Source organism: Oncorhynchus kisutch, linkage group LG14 (assembly GCF_002021735.2).
Source record: "Oncorhynchus kisutch isolate 150728-3 linkage group LG14, Okis_V2, whole genome shotgun sequence".
NCBI lineage: Eukaryota > Metazoa > Chordata > Actinopteri > Salmoniformes > Salmonidae > Oncorhynchus > Oncorhynchus kisutch.
In genome coordinates this window covers 4,933,966-4,959,316 of record NC_034187.2, presented here as the reverse complement: position 1 = coordinate 4,959,316, position 25,351 = coordinate 4,933,966, and the positions used below count along the sequence as shown (strand labels likewise).

The 25,351-nt window shown below is 42.4% G+C and overlaps 1 protein-coding gene across 1 annotated transcript; it reads right to left on the bottom strand.

Moving 5' to 3' along the window:
* Window positions 1-885: 885 nt before the first annotated feature.
* LOC109882769 (tetratricopeptide repeat protein 9A-like) lies at window positions 886-9,592 on the bottom strand. Its single transcript, XM_020474856.2, has 3 exons — window positions 8,507-9,592; window positions 4,579-4,761; window positions 886-3,692 (listed from the first exon to the last, which is right to left on the bottom strand). Exons 1-3 carry the CDS (start codon window positions 8,982-8,984, stop codon window positions 3,610-3,612), a joined length of 744 nt encoding a protein of 247 aa, XP_020330445.1. The 5' UTR covers window positions 8,985-9,592; the 3' UTR covers window positions 886-3,609.
* Between the last annotated feature and the right edge of the window lie 15,759 nt (window positions 9,593-25,351).

Genomic DNA, 25,351 nt, shown 5'->3' with positions numbered 1-25,351 from the left:
TACAGTGAACTATATAGGGACTAGGGACGCCATTTCAGACAGAGTGAACTATATAGGGACTAGGGACGCCATTTCAGACACAGTGAACTATATAGGGACTAGGGACGCCATTTCAGACACAGTGAACTATATAGGGACTAGGGACGCCATTTCAGACACAGTGAACTATATAGGGACTAGGGATGCCATTTCAGACACAACAACTGTCCAATGCCATGTAGTTCAATAACCAGGCCGGTCAATAACCAGGTAGTTCAATAACCAGGCAGTTCAATAACCAGGCAGTTTAATAACCAGCTGTTCAATAAACAGGCAGTTCAATAACCAGGCAGTTCAATAACCAGGCAGTTCAATAACCAGGCAGTTCAACAACCAGGCAGTTCAATAACCAGGCAGTTCAACAACCAGGCAGTTCAATAACCAGGCAGTTCAATAACCAGGCAGTTCAACAACCAGGCAGTTCAACAACCAGGCAGTTCAACAACCAGGCAGTTCAATAACCAGGCAGTTCAACAACCAGGCAGTTCAATAACCAGGCAGTTCAATAACCAGGCAGTTCAATAACCAGGCAGTTCAACAACCAGGCAGTTCAACAACCAGGCAGTTCAACAACCAGGCAGTTCAATAACCAGGCAGTTCAACAACCAGGCTGGTGCATTATAGTCCATCTCAATATGACAACTACCAAGAGGAGAAGGTATGATGTCATCCTCTCCCTCAGCTCCTCTTTCCTCCTTCAGTTAATAGACTGGGGGATATTAGGCAACCATAAAAGCCAAGTGTTTTTGTTGTGTGTTCTATTGAATTATGTTTGTATTTGAAGGATTTGAGAATTATTTTATTGAAAACCTTTAGAGAGAGCCCATGCCATGGGGGAAAAAAATGTATTTATTCTGAGAATGAAATTTGATTTGTTGGTATGTGCTATTAATAGTTTAAGATTTGATGGTGAGGTACGTGCAAAAAAACAAAACAATTACTGTAATCAGAAATATAATTATAACTCCTTTATTAGACACATAACGTAACAGTAAATTGGGGGTTTCTCAAAGATACTCTTGTGTATGGAATGCCCCTGCTTACATCTACAAACAAAATACAATTAGCTTTGCTATTATATAATTAAAACATACTTATAGCATTTTCTTTTATAAAGTAAGCTACTCTTTTTTAAATATATTTTCTGATAAAGTGTCATGACAATGAGCTTGTAATTAGCAAATACACTGAACAAAAAAATATAAACCCAACATGCAACATTTTCAAAATTTTTACTGAGTTTACAGTTCATATGAGGAAATCAGTCAATTTAAATAAATTCATTAGGTCCCTAATCTATGGATTTCACATGACTGGGAATAGACATACGTATCTGTTGGTCACAGGTACCTTTAAAAAAATCGATAAAATGCAATTGTGTTCGTTGTCCATAGCTTATGCCTGCCCCATACCATAGCCCCACCACCTCCATTGGGCACTCTGTACACAACGTTCAGCAAACCGCTCGCCCACACGACGCCATAAATGTTATCTGTGGTTGTAAGGCTGGTTGGACGCACTGCCAAATTCTCTAAAACGACGTTGGAGGCGGCATATGGTAGAGAAATGAACATTCAATTCTCTGGCAACAGCTCTGGTGGACATTCCTGCAAGTCAGCATGACAATCGCACGCTCCCTCAAAACTTGAGACATCCGTGGCATTGTGTTCTGTGACAAAACTGCACATTTTAGAGTGGCCTTTTGGTGGATGGACTATCTTGGCAAAGGAAAAATGCTCACTAAACAGGGCTGTAAACAAATTTGTGACGTTGGAGGCGGCATATGGTAGAGAAATGAACATTCAATTCTCTGTAAACAAATTTGTGCACTAAAATTTAGAGAAATAAGCTTTTTGTGCATATGTACAATTTTGGGGATCTTTTATTTCAGCTTTATGAAACATACCAACACTTTACATGTTGTGTTTATATTTTTATTCAGTGTTTGTGCCCTTATAACCTAAATAGAGTATTTATAGATATATTATATATATATTATTATTATAGTTATCAACACATCTTGCCAAATCTCAATAATCTATAAAGACAAAACACAAGTGTTGTTTTGGCTCAATATCTAAGGCCGGGATTCAATCCGATCACCGATTTGGACAATGCGTCATTTTAAAGATAATTTTCCGATTAAGCTAACATATGCCACGTTTATATGTGATCTCCGTGAATGCACGTGCATAAGCGGACAAAGCGCGATTGGATTGAATCCTGGGCTAAAAGTGGGAGGTTTGTCAAACAGTGACTCCGTGGTGAACACAAACACATGTTGTCAGTAGGGGGGAGGGATGGCAGACGCTAACTTAGCCAATCACAGGCCACATGTTTCATCCTGTGAAATCTGTTACTTTGACTCCATCAGATGTGTTGTTGCCCTAATCTACACGTTGGACCTGGCAGTGTAGTGCATTGCCAACTATATATAACGTTCAGCAACATTGTAATGTCTGCACATAAACTTTAAAGATGGTCGCCAAAAAAGGCTGACCGCTGCACCATTTCAGTTGTATGTACAGTACCTGTCAAAAGTTTGGACACACCTACTCATTCAAGGGTTTTTCTTTAAAAAAATTACTATTTTCTACAATGTAAATAATAGTGAAGACATCAAAAACTATGAAATAATACATATGGAGTCATGTAGTAACCAAAGAAAGTGTTAAATAAATCTAAATACATTTTATTTTTTGAGATTCTTCAAAAGTAGCCACCCTTTGCCTTGATGACAGCTTTGCACACTCTTGCTTGGGCCAAGAAACATGAGCAATGGACATTAGACCGGTGGAAATCTGTCCTTTCGGCTGCATTAGATGACCTGGCCTCCACAATCACCAGACCTCAACCCAAATAAGATGATTTGGGATGAGTTGGACAGCAGAGTGAAGGAAAAGCAGCCAACAAGTGCTCAGCATATGTCGGAACTACTTCAAGACTGTTGGAACAGCATTCCAGGTGAAGCTGGTTGAGAGAATGCCAAGAATGTGCAAATCTGTCATCAAGGCAAAGGGTGGCTTCTTTAAAGAATCTAAAAATATATTTTGATTTGTTTAACACTTTTTTGGTTACTACATGATTCCATATGTGTTATTTCATAGTGTTGAGGTCTTCACCATTATTCTACAAATGAAGAAAATGGAAAACATAAAGAAAAACGTTTTAATGAGTAGGTGTGTCCGAACTTTTGACTGGTACTGCATATCTGTATAAAATAGTTGACATATTACTCATAAGTACTAAAGTACACACGTTGGTATGAATCACATAATTGGCGAAGACGAAGAAGGATAAAGTGGCTGTGCAAAAGGGTAAAGCATATCTATATAGAAATCCTTTAAAACACAGAGACCCTGTATCGTGGTCTGAGTGGAGCATGAAGAAAAGTACAAATTGACAGTTGAGTGAAAAGTTAGGTGGGCGGCATCCCAAATGGCACCCTATTCCCTATGCAGTGCACTCCTTTTGACCAGGGCACATAGGGACCTAATGCACTGCATAGGGAATAGGGTGCCATTTCGGGCAAAGCCTCAGTTATCAATTAAGACAGTGAGTGTTGGTTGTTTATGCGGTCTCTTTCTTCTCCTTCTGGGCAGAACGACGGATCTTCATCTCAGTCAGCTGGATGTAACGGAGAACGTTGGTGTCTGGAATACAAAAGTCATAAAAAAAGGATGCTTTAGGAAAAATAAACATTACATCAACTGATTTATTAATGTTGATTGTTAAGGGTTGTTAAGGGTCAACTTTCGCCAGTTGAGTTATAGGTTTTTAAATCTATCAATCTGGTTGGGGGTTAGCCAAAATGGCAGTCTTCCATCCAATTGCTTTGCTGGCGTCCAGTTGGACTTGAAGTCACTGTCAAATGAATGCCATGCTCAATTCCATTTTAATTATTTTTTATTTTGAATTTTAGCCCTTTTTTCTCCCCAATTTCATGGTATCCAATTGTTGTAGTAGCTACTATCTTGTCTCATCGCTACAACTCCCGTACGGGCTCGGGAGAGACGAAGGTTGAAAGTCATGCGTCCTCCGATACACAACCCAACCAGCCGTACTGCTTCTTAACACAGCGCGCATCCAACCCGGAAGCCAGCCGCACCAGCCGCACCAATGTGTCAGAGGGTACACCGTGCACCTGGCAACCTTGGTTAGCACTCACTGCGCCTGGCCTACCACAGGAGTCGCTGGTGCGCGATGAGACAAGCCCTCCCTAACCCGGATGACGCTAGGCCAATTGTGCGTCGCCTCACGGACCTCCCGGTCGCGGCCGGTTATGACAGAGCCTGGGCGCGAACCCAGGGACTCTGATGGCACAGCTGGCGCTGCAGTACAGCGCCCTTAATCACTGCGCCACCCGGGAGGCCTCTATTTTAATTACCTGTCTCGACTGTACCTCCTGGAAAATAAATACGTTTTTTTTTCCCGATTCCAGAGAAACAAATCCATTATTTTTTTTTCAAAATGGTGTATCAAATGGAATAATATGTGAAATGAGCATAGGGTTAGCAGACTAGCCAGCCTAACCCTCACCTGCTGGCTGCTGTTTGTGGGACTCCTTGAGGTAGTGAAGGGCCTTGTGGAAGTCTCCTAGGTGATAGTAGGCCACTCCAGAGCGGTACAAAGCCTTGAAGTGGTCCCCTTCCTTACGCAACACCTTCAGACAATACTCCTTCACACGCTCATAGTTGACCAGCTCCATCTGCAACAGGCACGCTGGGAGTAGAGAGAGGCACAATGGCGTGTAATTCATGGATGCCACAGGAAGCCAGGGCCCGCCCCCAAAAAGAAAATTGACCAATCATGTTTTTTCTTTAAACATACAGAATTATGCATTTTATCTGTCTGTGTTTCATAAATGTCCATTAATTTGCAACAGGCTAAATGTATATCACTGGAGAAAGCATCTGGACAAAACTGGGTCCCTGCTTTATCAGTATGTGTAGTTCATCTATCTGATGCTGTCTGGTCAAAAAGAGTATGACACTGTTGTCGACCATAGCATTGAATGCAAGGGAAGCCAGCGAGCATATGGCCAAAAAAATAAATAAAAAATAGCCAATCCGCGTAGAGCTAAACCATGTGATCTCAGCTGTGAATGGTCCTGAAGCACAAAAAAAAATGGATCAAGGGAAGCCAGTTTGGATTTGGCTTCACACCAATGACATCACATCAAAAGCCAAACACAATTTACAGAAAACATTTTAATTTCTCTCCGGTGGATAGTGAGCTAGCTAAAATTGGCCCTTTCCTAAATCAGCCATGGATGGCGATAGGGATTTGGACTTGTGGTTTTACTTAATTTTTTGTACTGGCCAATGATTATAACAGTGATTCTGATCCAACCATAAATGAATACGTTGTGTCCCTGGCCTGAGAGGATGGAAGTTCAACATGCTAACTAGCTAGCCTGGTGCATTGTTTCCCATGAAAGGAAATTACTCACTGGTAACCCCCAAAGTCAATTCTTCCTTTGGCAGCCTCTCCTTTCAGTTCTCTGCTGCCAATGACTGGAACGAACTGCAAAAATCTCTGAAGCTGGAGACTCTTACCTCCCTCACTAGCTTCAAGCACCAGCTGTCAGAGCAGCTCACAGATCACTGCACCTGTACATAGCTCATCTTTATATAGCCCATCCAATCTTCCACATCCCCATACTATATTTATTTATTTATCTATCTTGCTCCTTTGCACCCCAGTATCTCAACTTACACATTAATCTTCTGCACATCCTACCATTCCAGTGTTTAATTGCTATATTGTAATTACTTTGCCACCATGTCCTATTTATTGTCTTACCTCATTTGTACATGCTGTATATAGATATATCTACTGTATTATTGATTGTATATTTGTTTATTTAATGTGTAACTCTGTGTTGTTGTATGTGTCGAACTGCTTTGCTTTATCTTGGCCAGGTCGCAGTTGAAAATGAGAACTTGTTCTCAACTAGCCAACCTAGTTAAATAATAGTCTACCTGGTTAAATGAAGGTGAAATAAATCAATCATTAGGCAATGAGTGCAAAGCATTTTTACCAGGTAGCCTAGGACAACAACTAAAAGGGTGTACTGGTGACGGAGTCAAAGACCGTTGAGGAAACATTTAAGAGGAGGCTGGCATTGGTGTTTCTCTACGAGTAGGGTGAGTCAACATGTGTTTTCTACTTGCACCAACACACACACACATACATATACACACATACACAGAAATGAGTAACATGGACAGCCACATCATATTTAGCTTATGTTGATTGGACTAAATCGTTTTTTGGTATATTTTAGTTGTCACTGTATTAGACGAAGCAAAGGTGATTTGATGATGTTGAAATGGTGCTGGAATAGTGGAGGCAGTTCCTGTTTTATTTGTGACTTCCTGTGACTCTCCATGGTTCTAAATCAATAGTTGGTTTCGTGATTTCCGAAAGCATTAACTTCCTAGACAACGCTGTAGGTCACGCAAGATGTTTGGTGGGCTTCACCAGACAAATGTTGCTCTCCGGTTTTGTGATGAAATAAAAGTAGTTTAATTTATTCTACTGTCTTCTTATTGTCTCGGACTTAGGCCTATACAGTGCCTTCGGGAAAGTACTCAGGCCCCTTGACTTTTTCCACATTTTGTTATGTTATTCTAAAATGTTTTAAATAAATAAAAATCCTCAGCAATCTAAACACAATACCCCATAATGACATCACAATACCCCATAATGACATCACAATACCCCATAATGACATCACAATACCCCATAATGACATCACAATACCCCATAATGACATCACAATACCCCATAATGACAAAGTAAAAACAGGTTTTTAGAATTTTTTGCAAATATATATATATATATAAAGAAAAAACTGAACTACCTTATTTACATAACTATTCAGACCCTTTGCTATGAGACTAGAAATTGAGCTCAGATGCATCCTGTTTCCATTGATCATCCTTGAGATGTTTCTACAACTTGATGGGAGTCCACCTGTGGTAAATTCAATAGATTGGACATGATTTGGAAAGGCACACACATGTCTATATAAGGTCCCACAGTTGACAGTGCATGTCAGAGCAAAAACCAAGTCATGAGGTCGAAGGAATTGTCCATAGAGCTCCGAGACAGGATTGTGTTGAGGCACAGATCTGGGAAAGGGTACCAAAACATTTCTGCCGCATTGAAGGTCCCCAAGAATACAGTGGCCTCAATCATTCGTAAATGGAAGAAGTTTGGAACCACCAAGACTCTTACTAGAGCTGGTCGCCCGTCCAAACTGAGCAATCGGGGGAGAAAGGCCTTGGTCAGGGAGGTGAAAAATAATCCGATTGTCACTCTGACAGAGCTTTAGAGTTCCTCTGTGGAGATGAGAGAACCTTCCGAAGGACAACCATCTCTGCAGCACTCCACCAATCAGGACTTTATGGTAGAGGGGCCAGACGGAAGCCACTTATCAGTAAAAAGGTACGTGACAGCCCGCCTGGAGTTTTTCCAAAAGGCACCTGAAGACTCTCAGACCATGAGAAACAAGATTCTCTGGTCTGATGATACCAAGATTGAACTCTTTGGCCTGAATGTCAAGCGTCACGTCTGGAGGAAACCTGTCACCATCCCTACGGTGAAGCATGGTGGTGGCAGCATCATGCTGTGAGGATGTTTTTCAGCGGCAGGGACTGGGAGACTAGTCATGATCAAGGAAAATATTAACGGAACAAAATGCAGAGAGATCCTTGATGAAAACCTGCTCCACCGTGCTCCGTTTTTTTTTATAAATTTGCAAAAAAATCGAAAAACCTGTTTTCGCAATTTCATTATGTGGTTTTGTGTGTAGATTGATGACGGGAAAAAACAACGTAATCAATTTTAGAATAAGGCTGTAAAGGTAACAAAATGTGGAAGAAGTCAAAGGGTCTGAACACTTTGTTTATCACAGTGGCAAGGCATCAGAACTAACAGGTTATAGAGACAACGCAATTATCACAACACACAGGTTGTAATATGGCATTTTTTCCCGGGCTTGACTTCCCCGGTGATTTTCACCCACCCACCACTACAGAATTATTAAAACAATTCATTTGAATTTGGCGAAACAGAAATTAGATGTGAACGGCTACAGACAGTATAAAAGTAAATGTCAATCTGTCAATCTTAATGCCTAAATTTGACAGCAGGTTTAGTACAATTCTAAGCACAGGCATTTGGAAATGCTGGCAGGTGACTGGTGAATATCAGGTGCATATTCAGAGATTATTTTCTCAGCCACGTTTAAACGTTAGAATAAGCCTACAATTAATCATGGCGGGATGGACAATGGACATAATGATGGTGGTTATCATGATGATGAAGATGATGATGATGGTGATGATATAGGGCAATAATAAACCATTAGATCTGCAGTCTGTAATATGTGGGGCGATATCGAACCCCGTGTCCTTATATAAGACAATAGAACAACTACGTAACGATGATCACATACCTGCCAGACTGTTGTAACACTCCAGCTCGGCGTTCTCCATGGCACCTTTCTGCTCGTCCGTCAGGCTGTCTGATTTGGTCATAGTAGGCAGCACAGAGGAAGGAGACTTAGAGCTGGCTTCAGGGTCTCCCAGCACCCGGCACAACCCCTTCATCTCTAATAAAGCACGGTGGTACTTGCCAATCGCCTCTCGGTACTTCTTATCCTTGTAACACTGTGTGCCTTGCGTCTTGAAGTCAATGGCGCGCTTCACAACGTCCGCGGGTTCGGACCGTTCAGAATTAGGCGGTTTGACAGCGGAGCTGGCGTGCTGGTGCTGCCGACCGCCGTGTTGCTGGTATCGGGCATCCCTGGGTCGGTTACCGGGAGGCTGAGCACACTGTTGCAGCTTCGGGGTACCACTGATGTTGAGGCCGCCCGTTACCGTGACACCATCCACTCTAGAGATGCCATCATACCCAGTCTGGTTTACACTCATCTTCTCGATAATAAATTAGACTACTTATTCGACGCGCTTTACACTCAAATGATAGCCAAGTCGACACAACGTCTGTCTGGTTATTCTAGGGGAAATATATAGATTCAGTCCTGCATCGTACCCGGTTGTCTTCACTGTTTTTGTGCATCCCCTGTTTTCTACTTGTGGCGCAAAGTGGTCTGGCGCTAGGCAACACTGGTGCCAGCCTGTGACACCTCGCTCGCACGTTACAGCCTGTATCTTTTATTTTCCAGTCTTCTGGTGACGGTGGAATCGGCGTGCGTGCATCCGACTCTCCTTTTCCTTATATAATCATGATTCTAGAATCTCTGCCATGGATTTCTTTCGACAAAAGCCTGATGCGTGGCGCATCTCGCTTCTTCTGTAGCCTGTAGCCTACCTCAAAAAGAAGAACCGCAGCAACTAGATAATGACTGCCGATAACAAGCTATGCCTCGCGTTTGTGTGTTCAGCAACCTGTTCCCTATAAAAATAAATTTAAAAAAAGTCAGATATATTGCGCTCATATGTGCGCAGAGGCAGTGTAGATTTGTGGTGCGCGCTCCGTGGTCCCATGGGTACCATGATGTCATCCCGAACAGTCACATAGGGCAGCCCCCCCCCCCCCCCCTACTATCATTGCAGGCTGATGGTCAATCTACTGCGATAGAGGCAGATATCTATCCAGGACATGGTCATACGGGTTTCTTTTGTATTATTATTTAGTCTAGGCTACTATTCAGATTCAGCACCACACCCATGTGGACATTGCAGTGCAAAAATAAATATCCCTACATAGACACTGACCACTTGAAGTGCAGCTGTTAGGGTGCGTCTAGAAGTGCTGCCACTTGGGCGGAATGAATCCCAGATGAGATGTAAATGTCAGTCAGTCACTGACCCCTTGAGGTCCGCATTCTGCCTTGTAATTAAAGGCTATAGGCCATGTGGTGTTCTGACACACCCTTTCATTCCAGGGCTTTTCAACAATATCCCATTAACTGCACGACTCAGATAAGCCTATAACAGTGACGGTCGGTGCCGTTTCAGATGAGCATGACTTTATTTCTACTACACTATATTGGATGACTGTCATTCATATTCCATTCACCAGGTTCAATGTGACATCGACAGGTTTAGGCTACTACATTATAGTCAAAATGTCTCTATACCCATCATGAGGTTGCTGCAACCTAGCCTATGAATGAAAGTTTACAACGTAGGTGCACACAGATCGAGAGAAGTTTGAGTAATCAAGGTGACAGACATTGACACACATTCAATACCGCCTTGCACAACCTTGCCTGCATCTAGCTGATCTAGGATGTAATCATTAGTCCCACAATTGCAAACAAGAGTTTCTATTGGGCAAATTCAGGTATGTTTATCCTTATTTTGTTCTGTTTGCTTCTGTTTAAGAAACATTTTTCAACAGAATTGGTTGAATGAATACACCCCTGATCACGTGTTAACACAGTTCACTTTCATAGCAGCCACGTTGTATTCCTTCTGGCATCTATGCACTCTCCTCTTCTCACCTTTTCTATTCGCTTGTGGACTTCTGTGCACAACACATCAGCTGCCTGAACCAAGCCAAACCTTCAGATCATAACACGTAACCACAAACTATATCGTTGTCACCATATTAGCTAATGTCATAGTGAACATAGCTACTATGTGGCAATACATTTATAAAACCAAAAGCTTACCTTGATTTGGAAGAGTTCCCGTGTTGGATAGCCATAGCCAGCTAGCTAACATAGCATCCGTCTCTGTTTGAGCGAGGTGTTTGATTACAAATATAGCTCTCTCTCTCTCTCTCTCTCTCTCTCTCTCTCTCTTCCCCTTAATTTTTGAAGAAATGTATTTGTTCAAAACTGTTCAACTATTCTCTTTCTCTCTCTTTGAGTCAACTTCTCGCCACATTTTATGCACTGCAATGCTAGCTAGCTGTAGCTTAAGCTTTCAATACGAAATTCATTCTCTGATCCTTTGATACTATCACACTACTGTCTTTACCCACAAGCCATAAGACTCCTGATGTCACGCCCTGACCTGAGAGAGCCTTTTTATTTCTCTATTTGGTTAGGTCAGGGTGTGATGTGGGGTGGGCATTCTATGTTCTGATTTCTATGTTTCTTTATTTCTATGTTTTGGCCGGGTTTGGTTCTCAATCAGGGACAGCTGTCTATCGTTGTCTCTGATTGGGAACCATACTTAGGAACCATACTTAGGCAGCCCTTTTTCCCTCCTTTCAGTGTGGGTAGTTATCTTTATTAGTGGCTCTAAAGCCCTGTAAAGCCCATGGTTGTTTTTAGTTTGGTTGGTGACATTTACTAAAAATAAAAGGAAAATGTACGCTCACCACGCTGCACCTTGGTCTCCTTCCGACAACAACCGTGACACCTGAACAGGTAACCAAATGGTTACCCGGACTATTTGCATTGTGTGCCGCCCCCCAACCCCTCTTTTACGCTGCTGCTACTCTCTGTCTATCTAATATGCATAATCACTTTAACTATACATTCATGTACATACTACCTAAATTGGCCCGACCAACCAGTGCTCCCACACATTGGCTAACCGGGCTATCTGCATTGTGTCCCACCACCCGCCAACCCCTCTTTTTACGCTTCTGCTATTCTCTGTTCATCATATATGCATAGTCACTTTAACGATACCTACATGTACATACTACCTCAATAAGCCTGACTAACAGGTGTCTGTATGTAGCCTCTCTACTGTATATAGCCTCTCTACTGTATAGAGCCTCTCTACTGTATGTAGCCTCTCTACCGTATACAGCCTCTCTACTGTTATAGCCTCTCTACTCTAAATAAGCCTGACTAACCAGTGTCTGTATATAGCCTTGCTACTCTTTTTTCAAATGTCTTTTTACTGTTTTATTTCTTTACTTACCTACAAACACGCATACTTTTTTTCTCCGCACCATTGGTTAGAGCCTGTAAGTAAGCATTTCACTGTAAGGTCTACATCTGTTGTATTCGGCGCACGTGACAAATAAACTTTGATTTAATTTGATTATATTGAGTCACAAGTTCAATTTGGAATCCAGATCCTCAGGGTCAACATTTTGTGACCTAGAGAACAGCATGAGCTTGGTTTTACTTGTATTTAACACTAATGTAAGATCTGTAAGTGATTTCTGAATTTAATCAAAGTCATGCTGAAGTACACGAATGGCCTGCTGCACTGAGGTGGCACAGGAACACAACATGGTGTCATCTGCATAGAGATGAATGTCCTGCTGCACTGAGGTGGCACAGGAACACAACACTGTGTCATCTACATAGAGATGAATGTTACAAGTATGAACAGTGTTTCCTATGTCATTAATATACAAGGTGAAACAATAATGGACCTAAAGTAGAACCCTGAGGAACACCTTTTTGTATCTCAAGGTATTCAGATTTAACCCCATCTATTAAGATGGCCTGAGTTCTGTTGCTAAGATAATTCTGAAACCATAAACAGGCTGTATATATCTATATATACTGCTAGCAGTCATCAGCTAACCTTTAGCAAGGAAAACACTCACCAGTTTGCACAACGCGATTCTAACCAGAGCATACCGGACCTATTTTCTCTCCATATCCCTGGATTCCCACCGCAAGCTCTAAACCTTTTCACCTGGATCATCGCAGCTAGCTAGCTGCAATCCGAGTGTCTACTCCTGGCTAACATCTCTGTCCCGAAGCAAGCACCAACTAGCCTGGAGCTAGCCCATGCTAGGCCTCTCCCAGCTAGCTGAAGATTTCCATCAGCCACTCCTTGGCTACAATACCTATTTTGCCAATTGGCCTGGACCCATTTTACTGCCGGTGTAGAGCCCCGACGGTCCTTCACAACTGGACTACCAACGTAATCTGCCCGAGGGTGTTATTCAACTGACCCCTCCGTCACAACGTCCCCTGAATGCCCATCTGCTAGCCTGCTAGCCGTGGCCCGCTAGCTGTCTAGAGTATATTGGCTGTTAGCTGAATAGGTCCATCGGACAATTTCTTGGGCCACTATACCTATTTTTGCCAATTGGACTGGTCCCCTTTACCACACGGAACCCTACTAATCCATCATGACTGGTCTAGCGACGTAAATGCATGAGGAGGCTATAAACAGACTTCCTCCATTGCGACGGAGGCCCTTCTGCTAGCTTGCTAGCCCCGGCCCGCTAGCGGTCTGAATCGCCGTGTCTTCAACTAGCCTCACTACTCACTGGACCCTTATGATCACTCGACTAATTATGCCTCACATTAATGTCAATATGCCTTGTCCATTGCTGTTCTAGTTAGTGAATATTGTCTTATTTCACTGTAGAGCCTCTAGCCCTGCTCAATATACCTTATCCAACCCTTTAGTTCCACCTCTCACACATGCGAAGACATCACCTGATTTAAATGATGTTTCTAGAGACAAAATCTCTCTCATCATCACTCAATGCCTAGGTTTACCTCCACTGTATTCACATCCTACCATACCTTTGTCTGTACATTATGCATTGAATCTATTCTATCGCACCCAGAAACCTGCTCCTTTTACTCTCTGTTCCGGACGTACTAGACGACCAGTTCTTATAGCCTTTAGCCGTACCCTTATACTAATCCTCCTCTGTTCCTCTGGTGATGTAGAGGTTAATCCAGGCCCTGCAGTGCCTAGCTCCACTCCTATTCCCCAGGTGCTCTCATTTGTTGACTTCACATTCATCTTCTGCACATCTACCATTCCAGTGCTCATTGGCACACACTGTATATATACTTTTTTTCTACTGTATTATTGACTGTATGATTGTTTAATCCATGTGTAACTCTGTGTTGTTGTTTGTGTCGAACTGCTTTGCTTTATCCTGGCCAGGTCACAGTTGTAAATGAGAACTTGTTCTCAACCAGCCTACATGGTTAAATAAATGTGAAATAATATATATATATATATATTTAATATCCCAGGCCGATTCTTGATAATTTCTTCAGCAAAATAGAATGATCAACAGTTTCGAACGCCTTTGACAGGACAATGAACAGGGCAGCACAGATCTCTTTAGCATCCAAGGCAATGACAAGATCATTAACAACTAGCGTGGTTGCTGTGGTAGTACTATGCCCAAGCCTAAACCCTGATTGGTTTATATTAAGAATAGAATTATCAGATAAAAAGGAACAAAGTTGTACATTAACCAAAGATTCTAAAATCTTAGCTAAACAAGAAAGTCTTTAAATGGGGGCAATAGATGACAAGATCATTTGTATTCCCACCCTTGGGGAGTGGCAGCGCATATGGGCTGCACTGGGGCGGCAGTGTAGCCTAGTGGTTAGAGCATTCAGGCTAGTAACCAGAAGGTTGCAAGTTCAAATCCCTGTGCTGACAAGGTACAAATCTGTTGTTCTGCCCCTGAACAGGCAGCTAACCCACTGTTCCTGGGCTGTCATTGAAAATAAGAATTTGTTCTTAACTGACTTGCCTGGTTAAATATATATAGGGATTTCTATGCTTTTGGAGTACTTGCTGATAACAATGTTAAATAAAAGATGTTGGCCACTTAGCCAGCAATACGGGGTGCTGCACGCTTAAGCAGACCAGGATCCAAATGATCAGCCCCTGTGGATTTGTTTTTGTCTAATGTTAACAAAGCCTCCAGGAATTCTTTATCAGTGTATTTCGGGAAAACTCCTGACCAGCATTTTCAGTATCATTCAATATATTTTAACCGTCGAAATCCAAACGACTCTTTTCAAGAGCTGGCTTTGAAATACCTTCAAATATAAAGCCTGTGGAGATAAAATGGTGATTAAATGCATTAATGATATCCATTTAGTCAGTAATAGGGCCAGAATCTGCATTAATTTATTGGGGGAGAGAAGAGGAGCCACAACCCTTCAGTGATTTAACAGCTTTCCAGAATTTAGCTGGTTTCCCTGTACATTCAGATAGTGAATTAACATAATAATCTGATTTAGCTTCTTTTTTTTAGCTAGTTTTACACACAGAATGCTCAATTGCCTAAAAGACTGCCAGTCTGTGCCCGAGTCTGTGAATCTAGCTTTGGCCCAGGCAGCATCTCTGTTGTGTATGATTTCCTGATTGCTCTGGACTGAACCAACGGCAAGACCTATTTTTAATTATCCGTTTTTTTTTTTTAAAGGAGCATGTTTATCTACAATACAATTGAAAACATTTGAGATGTGGTTCAGAGCCAACTCTGGGTCAGGTATAGATGCAATGCAATCAAAGTCACCAATATAAAGGTCACCAAAAAAAGGCCTGTTCAATGAAATACTTACAATTACTCTTGTTGATAAAAGGAGGCTTGGATCTAGGCATCTGTATATCCCTGACACATACAATGGGACAGTGGTCACTAATATCTAAAGCAAATACCCCACCCCCAGAATATTTCTCTGGAGTATTTGTAAATATGATGTCAATCAAAGTCGATTTCGTAGGGTCCTTTTTAAGTTTGGACGAGCGGGCTTTGTAATCAGCTGGGTCAAATTTAGATTAGTACAAAAATCATTTAAACAGACATGCATCCTGCGTTCCCCATGCAAAATTAAAATCTCCAGCGATCAACACCTCTGGGGTAAATAAAAATGGTAATTAAATCAATGAGTTCGTTCGGTACACAATTCTTGTCGGAGGGTGGACGATATATTTATATAACTGTTATTTTGGAGTTTGAACCCAAATGAAGACTTAAAGGCACCAATTTAAATAGTTTAAGACTGGAGGTGGCCTTTAACAGAGACACAGAAAGAAGATTCCTTGTGTAAATAGCAACACCACCACCGTTGCCTTTCCTACCAGCCCTAAAAACACATTGTAACCATCCATAGAAACACCACCACAGTTGCCTTTCCTACCAGCCCTAAACACATTGTAACCATCCATAGAAACACCACCACCGTTGCCTTTCCTACCAGCCCTAAACACATTGTAACCATCCATAGAAACACCACCACCGTTGCCTTTCCTACCAGCCTTAAACACATTGTAACCATCCATAGCAACACCACCACCGTTGCCTTTCCTACCAGCCCTAAACACATTGTAACCATCCATAGAAACACCACCACCGTTGCCTTTCCTACCAGCCCTAAACACATTGTAACCATCCATAGTAACACCACCACCGTTGCCTTTCCTACCAGCCCTAAACACATTGTAACCATCCATAGTAACACCACCACCGTTGCCTTTCCTACCAGCCCTAAACACATTGTAACCATCCATAGTAACACCACCACCGTTGCCTTTCCTACCAGCCCTAAACACATTGTAACCATCCATAGTAACACCACCACCGTTGCCTTTCCTACCAGCCCTAAACACATTGTAACCACCCATAGAAACACCACCACCGTTACCTTTCCTACCAGCCCTAAACACATTGTAACCATCCATAGAAACACCACCACCGTTGCATTTCCTACCAGCCCTAAACACATTGTAACCATCCATAGAAACACCACCACCGTTACCCTTCCTACCAGCCCTAAACACATTGTAACCATCCATAGTAACACCACCACCATTGCCTTTCCTACCAGCCCTAAACACATTGTAACCATCCAGCAACACCACCACTGTTACCTTTCCTACCAGCCCTGAACACATTGTAACCATCCATAGTAACACCACCACCGTTGCCTTTCCTACCAGCCCTAAACACATTGTAACCATCCATAGAAACACCACCACCGTTACCTTTCCTACCAGCCCTAAACACATTGTAACCATCCATAGAAACACCACCACCGTTACCTTTCCTACCAGCCCTAAACACATATTAACCATCCAGTAACACCACCACCGTTGCCTTTCCTACCAGCCCTAAACACATTGGAACCATCCATAGAAATGTCAGAGTCCAGGGTTTTATCAGTTAACCAGGTTTCAGATTAAATAAAAATATCAGGGTCTACCTGAGAGAACCATATATTGACATTATTCATTTTAGGTAATAAACTACGAATGTTAAGATGTAAAAAACTTTTTTTTTTAAAGTCTAACCTTTTCTGCATTTAAAATCAGATTACTTTGAGATTTCAGAACAACAGGAGACTCAAAGATGAGATTATACCAATTAGGAAAAGTAAACAAAGTAGGAATATAAATGACATTTCTGCGGTTAGCACCATTTGTCATGTCACCACTTTCAGATACAACATGTGGAACTCTCATAGTGACCAAAGAGGACATGGTAAAAACGGACTTACATGCTAAATGCTAATATTGTTCTCACATCAATTTAAGAAGAAGAAGCAAGAACCTTTCAAATAAAATTAAATAAAATTTTATTTGTCACATACACATGGTCAGCAGATGTTAATGCGAGTGTAGCGAAATGCTTGTGCTTCTAGTTCCGACAATGCAGTAATAACCAACAAGTACTCTAGCTAACAATTCCAAAACTACTACCTTATAGACACAAGTGTAAGGGGATAAAGAATATGTACATAAAGATATATGAGTGAGTGATGGTACAGAGCAGCATAGGCAAGATACAGTAGATGGTATTGAGTGCAGTATATACTGTACATATGAGATGAGTATGTAAACAAAGTGGCATAGTTAAAGTGGCTAGTGATACATGTATTACATAAAGATGCAGTAGATGATATAGAGTACAGTATATACATAACATTATATTAGGTAGCATTGTTTAAAGTGGCTAGTGATATATTTTACATCATTTCCCATCAATTCCCATTATTAAAGTGGCTGGAGTTGAGTCGGTGTGTTAGCAGCAGCCACTCAATGTTCGTGGTGGCTGTTTAACAGTCTGATGGCCTTGAGATAGAAGCTGTTTTTCAGTCTCTCGGTCCCAGCTTTGATGCACCTGTACTGACCTCGCCTTCTGGATGATAACGGGGTGAACAGGCAGTGGCTCGGGTGGTTGTTGTCCTTGATGATCTTTATGGCCTTCCTGTGACATTGGGTGGTGTAGGTGTCCTGGAGGGCAGGTAGTTTGCCCCCGGTGATGCATTGTGCAGACCTCACTACCCTCTGGAGAGCCTTACGGTTGTGGGCGGAGCAGTTGCTGTACCAGGCGGTGATACAGCCCGACAGGATGCTCTCGATTGTGCGTCTGTAGGAGTGCTTTTGGTGACAAGCCGAATTTCTTCAGCCTCCTGAGGTTGAAGAGGCGCTGCTGCGCCTTCTTCACGATGCTGTCTGTGTGGGTGGACCAATTCAGTTTGTCTGTGATGTGTACGCCGAGGAACTTAAAACTTACTACCCTCTCCACTACTGTTCCATCAATGTGGATAGGGGGGTGTTCCCTCTGCTGTTTCCTGAAGTCCACAATCATCTCCTTAGTTTTGTTGACGTTGAGTGTGAGGTTATTTTCCTGACACCACACTCCGAGGGCCCTCACCTCCTCCCTGTAGGCCGTCTCGTCGTTGTTGGTAATCAAGCCTACCACTGTTGTGTCGTCCGCAAACTTGATGATTGAGTTGGAGGCGTGCGTGGCCACGCAGTCGTGGGTGAACAGGGAGTACAGGAGAGGGCTCAGAACGCACCCTTGTGCGGCCCCAGTGTTGAGGATTAGCAGGGTGGAAATGTTGTTGCCTACCCGCATCACCTGGGGGCGGCCCGTCAGGAAGTCCAGTACCCAGTTGCACAGGGCGGGGTCGAGACCCAGGGTCTCGAGCTTGATGACGAGCTTGGAGGGCACTATGGTGTTAAATGCCGAGCTGTATTCGATGAACAGCATTCTCACATAGGTATTCCTCTTGTCCAGATGGGTTAGGGCAGTGTGCAGTGTGGTTGAGATTGCATCGTCTGTGGACCTATTTGGGCGGTAAGCAAATTGGAGTGGGTCTAGGGTGTCAGGTAGGGTGGAGGTGATATGGTTCTTGACTAGTCTCTCAAAGCACTTCATGATGACAGAAGTGAGTGCTATGGGGCGGTAGTCGTTTAGCTCAGTTACCTTAGCTTTCTTGGGAACAGGAACAATGGTGGCCCTCTTGAAGCATGTGGGAACAACAGACTGGGATAGGGATTGATTGAATATGTCCGTAAACACACCAGTGTTTCCTATGTTTGATGACGACAGCCGGGAGCCATTTTCACCCAGGTGAATTCCATCTTCCACAAAGTGGCCAGGCCTATTCTAGAAGGAGTCAAATGATTCCAATTGTGATTTCCAATCCCCCCTCTTTTATTTTTTATGCTTGCGTCATGTCCTTTCATATCAGCGAGAAATTACTACACACCTTATTAGGGTTTGGGTTAGTGTTCCCTCATATATCTCCATGTTAAAGCATGTGTATGGGAGATAGACGGAAGACCGAGGCTTCTACCTGTCCTAATTAGCTATCTAGCATGCTCCGAACACCTGTGATAATTAGCTATCTAGCATCCCCCGAACACCTATGCTAATTAGCTATCTAGCATCCCCCGAACACCTGTGCTAATTAGCTATCTCGCATGCTCCGAACACCTGTGCTAATTAGCTATCTCGCATGCTCCGAACACCTGTGCTAATTAGCTATCTAGCATGCTCTGAACACCTGTGTGTAGTAACCGAAGGCCGTTAGAAATGTGTTGTCACAGAAAAATTTTGTCGGCTGCAACTGTGAAAGCTGGTTAAAACAATAAGTGTATATTTTGTATTTGTGAAAGGATTTTGATGTGATATGAAAGTAAAGAACTTTGTTTCTAGAACCGTATCACAATTGAGAATCGATTCACATTAAGATGGAGTATTTGGCTGCCAGAGCCAGTCCCCATGGCTGCCAGAGCCAGTCTCCATGGCTGCCAGAGCCCGTCTCCATGGCTGCCAGAGCCAGTCTCCATGGCTGCCAGAGCCAGTCTCCATGGCTACCAGTCTCCCTCTGAAAATAACATAAAGTCCTTGGATTGGTAGGCTTGCCTACACTCCTTCTGAGTACATTATTGGGCTATATCTACACATGCCTCAACGACTCACTTGTAACATCTTCGGCCATTATAGGAACAATGAATTGTTAAAACAACAACAATTCCCAACTCCAGTCCTCCAGTACCCCAACAGCCCATCTCCAGTCCTCCAGTACCCCCAACAGCCCAACTCCAGTCCTCCAGTACCCCCAACAGCCCAACTCCAGTCCTCCTCATAATTAAACACAAAACATACATCACATCCCCACCCTCACCCCTGATTGGAGGACCTCTAACCTTTATACTGGGAATGTGTATAAGCCTTGTGTTTGGGGCAAATCCAACACACCACTGAGTACCACTTCATATTTTCAAGCATGGTGGTGGCTGCATCATGTTATGGGTATGCTTGTCATCGACAAGGGAGTTGTTTTTAGGATAAAAAGAAACGGACTAGAGCTAAGCACAGGCAAAATCCTAGAGGAAAACCTGGTTCAGTCTGCTTTCCAACAGACACTGGGAGAAGAATGCATCAGCAAAGACAATAACCTAAAACACGATGTCAAATCTACACTGGAGTTATTGAATGAATGTTTTGAATGTTTTTGAGACGCCTAGTTACAGTTTTGACTTAAATCAGCCTGAAAATCTATGGCAAGACTTGAAAATGGTTGTCTAGTAATGATCAACAACCAACTTGACAGAGCTTGAAGAATTTTCTAAATAATAATATGCAAATATGTCTCTTAGAGACTAACCTAGAAAGACTCACAGCTGTAATCATTGCCAAAGGTGATTCTAACATGTATTGACAGGTATGAATTCTTCTGTAAATGAGATATTTATGTATTTTCATTTTCAATAAATTAGCACAACACAACCAACTGTGGAATAAGTCAAGGGGTCTGAATACTTTCTGAAGGCTCTGCACGTCTGCTAGACGAGGGCCGTTAGCCGCACGTGATAAAGCCCACAAATACATTTCGGGAACATTTCACTTCCCGTCCCACAATGCAGTGCAGGTGCTAAACTGAGTGTTAGATGCTCAAATAAAACCAGGGCCCTTTGTAACACTTGATTTGAAAGTCTTCCATACTGAAAGCTTGGTATTGTCCTACAGCCCCAGTGTCCACTTCAGACTATACTCTCTGAAAGGTGTATGGCTACTAGAACACACTCTCTGAAAGGTGTATGGCTACTAGAACATACTATCTGACAGGTGTATGGCTACTAGAACATACTCTCTGAAAGGTGTATGGCTACTAGAACACACTCTCTGAAAGGTGTATGGCTACTAGAACACACTCTCTGACAGGTGTATGGCTACTAGAACACACTCTCTGACAGGTGTATGGCTACTAGAACACACTCTCTGACAGGTGTATGGCTACTAGAACACACTCTCTGACAGGTGTATGGCTACTAGAACACACTCTCTGACAGGTGTATGGCTACTAGAACATACTCTCTGAAGGGTGTATGGCTACTAGAACACACTCTCTGACAGGTGTATGGCTACTAGAACACACTCTCTGACAGGTGTATGGCTACTAGAACACACTCTCTGACAGGTGTATGGCTACTAGAACACACTCTCTGACAGGTGTATGGCTACTAGAACACACTCTCTGACAGGTGTATGGCTACTAGAACACACTCTCTGACAGGTGTATGGCTACTAGAACATACTCTCTGAAGGGTGTATGGCTACTAGAACACACTCTCTGACAGGTGTATGGCTACTAGAACACACTCTCTGACAGGTGTATGGCTACTAGAACACACTCTCTGAAAGGTGTATGGCTACTAGAACATACTCTCTGAAAGGTGTATGGCTACTAGAACATACTATCTGACAGGTGTATGGCTACTAGAACACACTCTCTGACAGGTGTATGGCTACTAGAACACACTCTCTGACAGGTGTATGGCTACTAGAACACACTCTCTGACAGGTGTATGGCTACTAGAACACACTCTCTGACAGGTGTATGGCTACTAGAACATACTCTCTGAAGGGTGTATGGCTACTAGAACACACTCTCTGACAGGTGTATGGCTACTAGAACATACTCTCTGACAGGTGTATGGCTACTAGAACACACTCTCTGACAGGTGTATGGCTACTAGAACACACTCTCTGACAGGTGTATGGCTACTAGAACACACTCTCTGACAGGTGTATGGCTACTAGAACACACTCTCTGACAGGTGTATGGCTACTAGAACACACTCTCTGAAAGATGTATGGCTACTAGACTATGGCTATTTGCAGTATCACGAGAGCAAACACAGGAACATTTCACCTCAGTAAAGGCAGGTTTATACTTCGTCTGTTGACACGTCTGAAGACCATTTAGAATGTGACAAGTGTCTAAAAACAGGAGGTAACTGTTAGGAATATTATGAATAAATGACTAAACAATATCCTCATTTTAAATAGAACTGTAACTAAGTAAACTTATACTCTGTTTTATTATATTTGATTAACAACATGAGTTCATAAGAAGGGATTATGTGGCATGAACAAGGAGTAATTAAATATAACGAACACCATTCCAAACTAGTCTGGAGAAGAATGGGTTGTGGGTTAAGTAAGCAGATAGGGTCGTTAACCTATGGTTGAAACGACGAAACTTACCTCTGGGGTGTTTTAGATAAGGCAGTGAGTGCATTCCTAGGTTTTCTGTTAATTAGAACTGTCAGCTAAGTGGTAATCGATAATGGTGAGGGGTCAATAGTTAATTCAGTTATGTTGTGTGACCTGTGTGTGTGTGTTAGTGAGTTGGAATGAACTTTTAAACTCACTTAATTCTAGGTCGGGAGGAGGGGATTCATTCTAGAAGCAATGAAATGACGTCATGTTTTGTATATAAACTGTTGCTCGTGGTTACGTGGCAGCGCGCTCCAAGAATAAATACTATTATCTATTATTGATAAGACTGGTCTCCGTCTATTTTATGCAAACAAGAATCTTACAAATTCTCATAAAATAGATTAAGTGAATTCAATTAATGAAAACATATTGGAATAATTAAATGACAGTAACAGTAACTTGATCAACTGTAAACCAGCCTTAACAGGGCAGGTGCTAAGTGGGTTGACCGCTCAAATAATCACACCCTGATCTGTTTCACCTGCGTCCTCGTTATTACCCCCACCCCCCCCAGGTGTTGCTTGTTTTCCCCAGTGTATTTATCCCTGTGTTTCCTGTCTCTCTGTACCAGTGTATTTATCCCTGTGTTTCCTGTCTCTCTGTACCAGTGTATTTATCCCTGTGTTTCCTGTCTCGCTGTACCAGTGTATTTATCCCTGTGTTTCCTGTCTCTCTGTACCAGTGTATTTATCCCTGTGTTTCCTGTCTCTCTGTACCAGTGTATTTATCCCTGTGTTTCCTGTCTCTCTGTCCCAGTGTATTTACCCCTGTGTTTCCTGTCTCTCTGTACCAGTGTACAGTGTATTTATCCCTGTGTTTCCTGTCTCTCTGTACCAGTGTATTTATCCCTGTGTTTCCTGTCTCTCTGTACCAGTGTATTTATCCCTGTGTTTCCTGTCTCTCTGTACCAGTGTATTTATCCCTGTGTTTCCTGTCTCGCTGTCCCAGTGTATTTATCCCTGTGTTTCCTGTCTCTCTGTACCAGTGTATTTATCCCTGTTTTCTGTCTCTCTGTACCAGTGTATGTATCCCTGTGTTTCCTGTCTCTCTGTACCAGTGTATTTATCCCTGTGTTTCCTGTCTCGCTGTCCCAGTGTATTTATCCCTGTGTTTCCTGTCTCTCTGTACCAGTGTATTTATCCTTGTTTCCTGTCTCTCTGTACCAGTGTATGTATCCCTGTGTTTCCTGTCTCTCTGTACCAGTGTATTTATCCCTGTGTTTCCTGTCTCTCTGTACCAGTGTATTTATCCCTGTGTTTCCTGTCTCTCTGTACCAGTGTATTTATCCCTGTGTTTCCTGTCTCTCTGTACCAGTGTATTTATCCCTGTGTTTCCTGTCTCTCTGTACCAGTGTATTTATCCCTGTGTTTCCTGTCTCTCTGTACCAGTGTATTTATCCCTGTTTCCTGTCTCTCTGTACCAGTGTATTTATCCCTGTGTTTCCTGTCTCTCTGTGCCAGTGTATTTATCCCTGTGTTTCCTGTCTCTCTGTACCAGTGTATTTATCCCTGTGTTTCCTGTCTCTCTGTATCAGTGTATTTATCCCTGTGTTTCCTGTCTCTCTGTGCCAGTGTATTTATCCCTGTGTTTCCTGTCTCTCTGTGCCAGTGTATTTATCCCTGTGTTTCCTGTCTCTCTGTCCCAGTGTATTTATCCCTGTGTTTCCTGTCTCTCTGTGCCAGTGTATTTATCCCTGTGTTTCCTGTCTCTCTGTGCCAGTGTATTTATCCCTGTGTTTCCTGTCTCTCTGTCCCAGTGTATTTATCCCTGTGTTTCCTGGCTCTCTGTGCCAGTGTATTTATCCCTGTGTTTCCTGTCTCTCTGTGCCAGTTTGTCTTGTATTTCCAAGCCTACCAGTGGTTTTCTGCTTTGCCTTTTTGCCTTTTTGTCTCCTTTTGTCCTCCCGGTTCTGACCCTTGCTTGTTTTCTGGACTCCTGCCTGACCATTCTGCCTGTCCTGACCTCGAGCCTGCCTGTCCTGACCTCGAGCCTGCCTGCCCTTCGGTATCTCCTGAATTCTGAACAAGTTTTGACCTTTTTCCTGTCCACGACCATTCTCTTGCCGACTCCATTTTGGATTTACTAAACATTTAAGACTCCAACCATTTGACTCCTGTGTCTGCATCTGGGTCTCGCCTTGTGTCATGATACAAATAATGCTTTAATTGATATTTTATGTCACAAGATCTGTGGTTCATTATGTTTCGAACATGTCACAAGGAAGATCTGTGGTTTATGGTGCGCCTCACTGTACCATTTCTGCTGAACATTCAGAAATGGGTCACAAGACCGTGTCAATAAAGGAAGTTAATGAGAGAACGAGATCATTACACCTGGAATCATATTTCTATATATTGTGCACTTCAGTGTTATTTGGGTGACTTATAAAACACTAGTGACTAAATGAAACTCCCTTTGCAGTTATCCAAACATGTAAACAGTACTGTGTTTTTTTAATGCGTCCATATTGCACAATGCATAAGTCTTCCTCGTGATATGAATAGCAAGCTTTATCAAAATTGTAACTGTAGAATAAATAAAAAATTCAGAAAATCTACATTTAACACAATAGATGAGTCACTATGTGTGGGGGAAAAAGACAGTGGTGGAAAGTATTTAAGTAGTACTTATTAGTAGTACGTATTTTTACTGAAGTTGTTTTTGGGGGAGTACCTGTACTTTACTATTTCTATTTTTGACAACTTTTACTTTTATCTCACTACATTTCTAATGAAAATAATGTACTTTTTACTCCATACATTTTCGCTGACACCCAAAGTACTCATTACATTTTGAATGCTTAGCAGGACAGGAAAATGGTACAATTCACGCACTT

Bases quoted from the DNA above. Each gene is read 5' to 3' on its own strand.
- LOC109882769 (XM_020474856.2), bottom strand. From the start codon at position 8,984: ATGAGTGTAAACCAGACTGGGTATGATGGCATCTCTAGAGTGGATGGT. The intron at 4,762-8,506 runs GTATGTGATCAT...CTCTACTCCCAG, and splicing joins GTGTTACAACAGTCTGGCAG to CGTGCCTGTTGCAGATGGAG. The intron at 3,693-4,578 runs GTGAGGGTTAGG...TTTGTATTCCAG, and splicing joins CCACAAACAGCAGCCAGCAG to ACACCAACGTTCTCCGTTAC.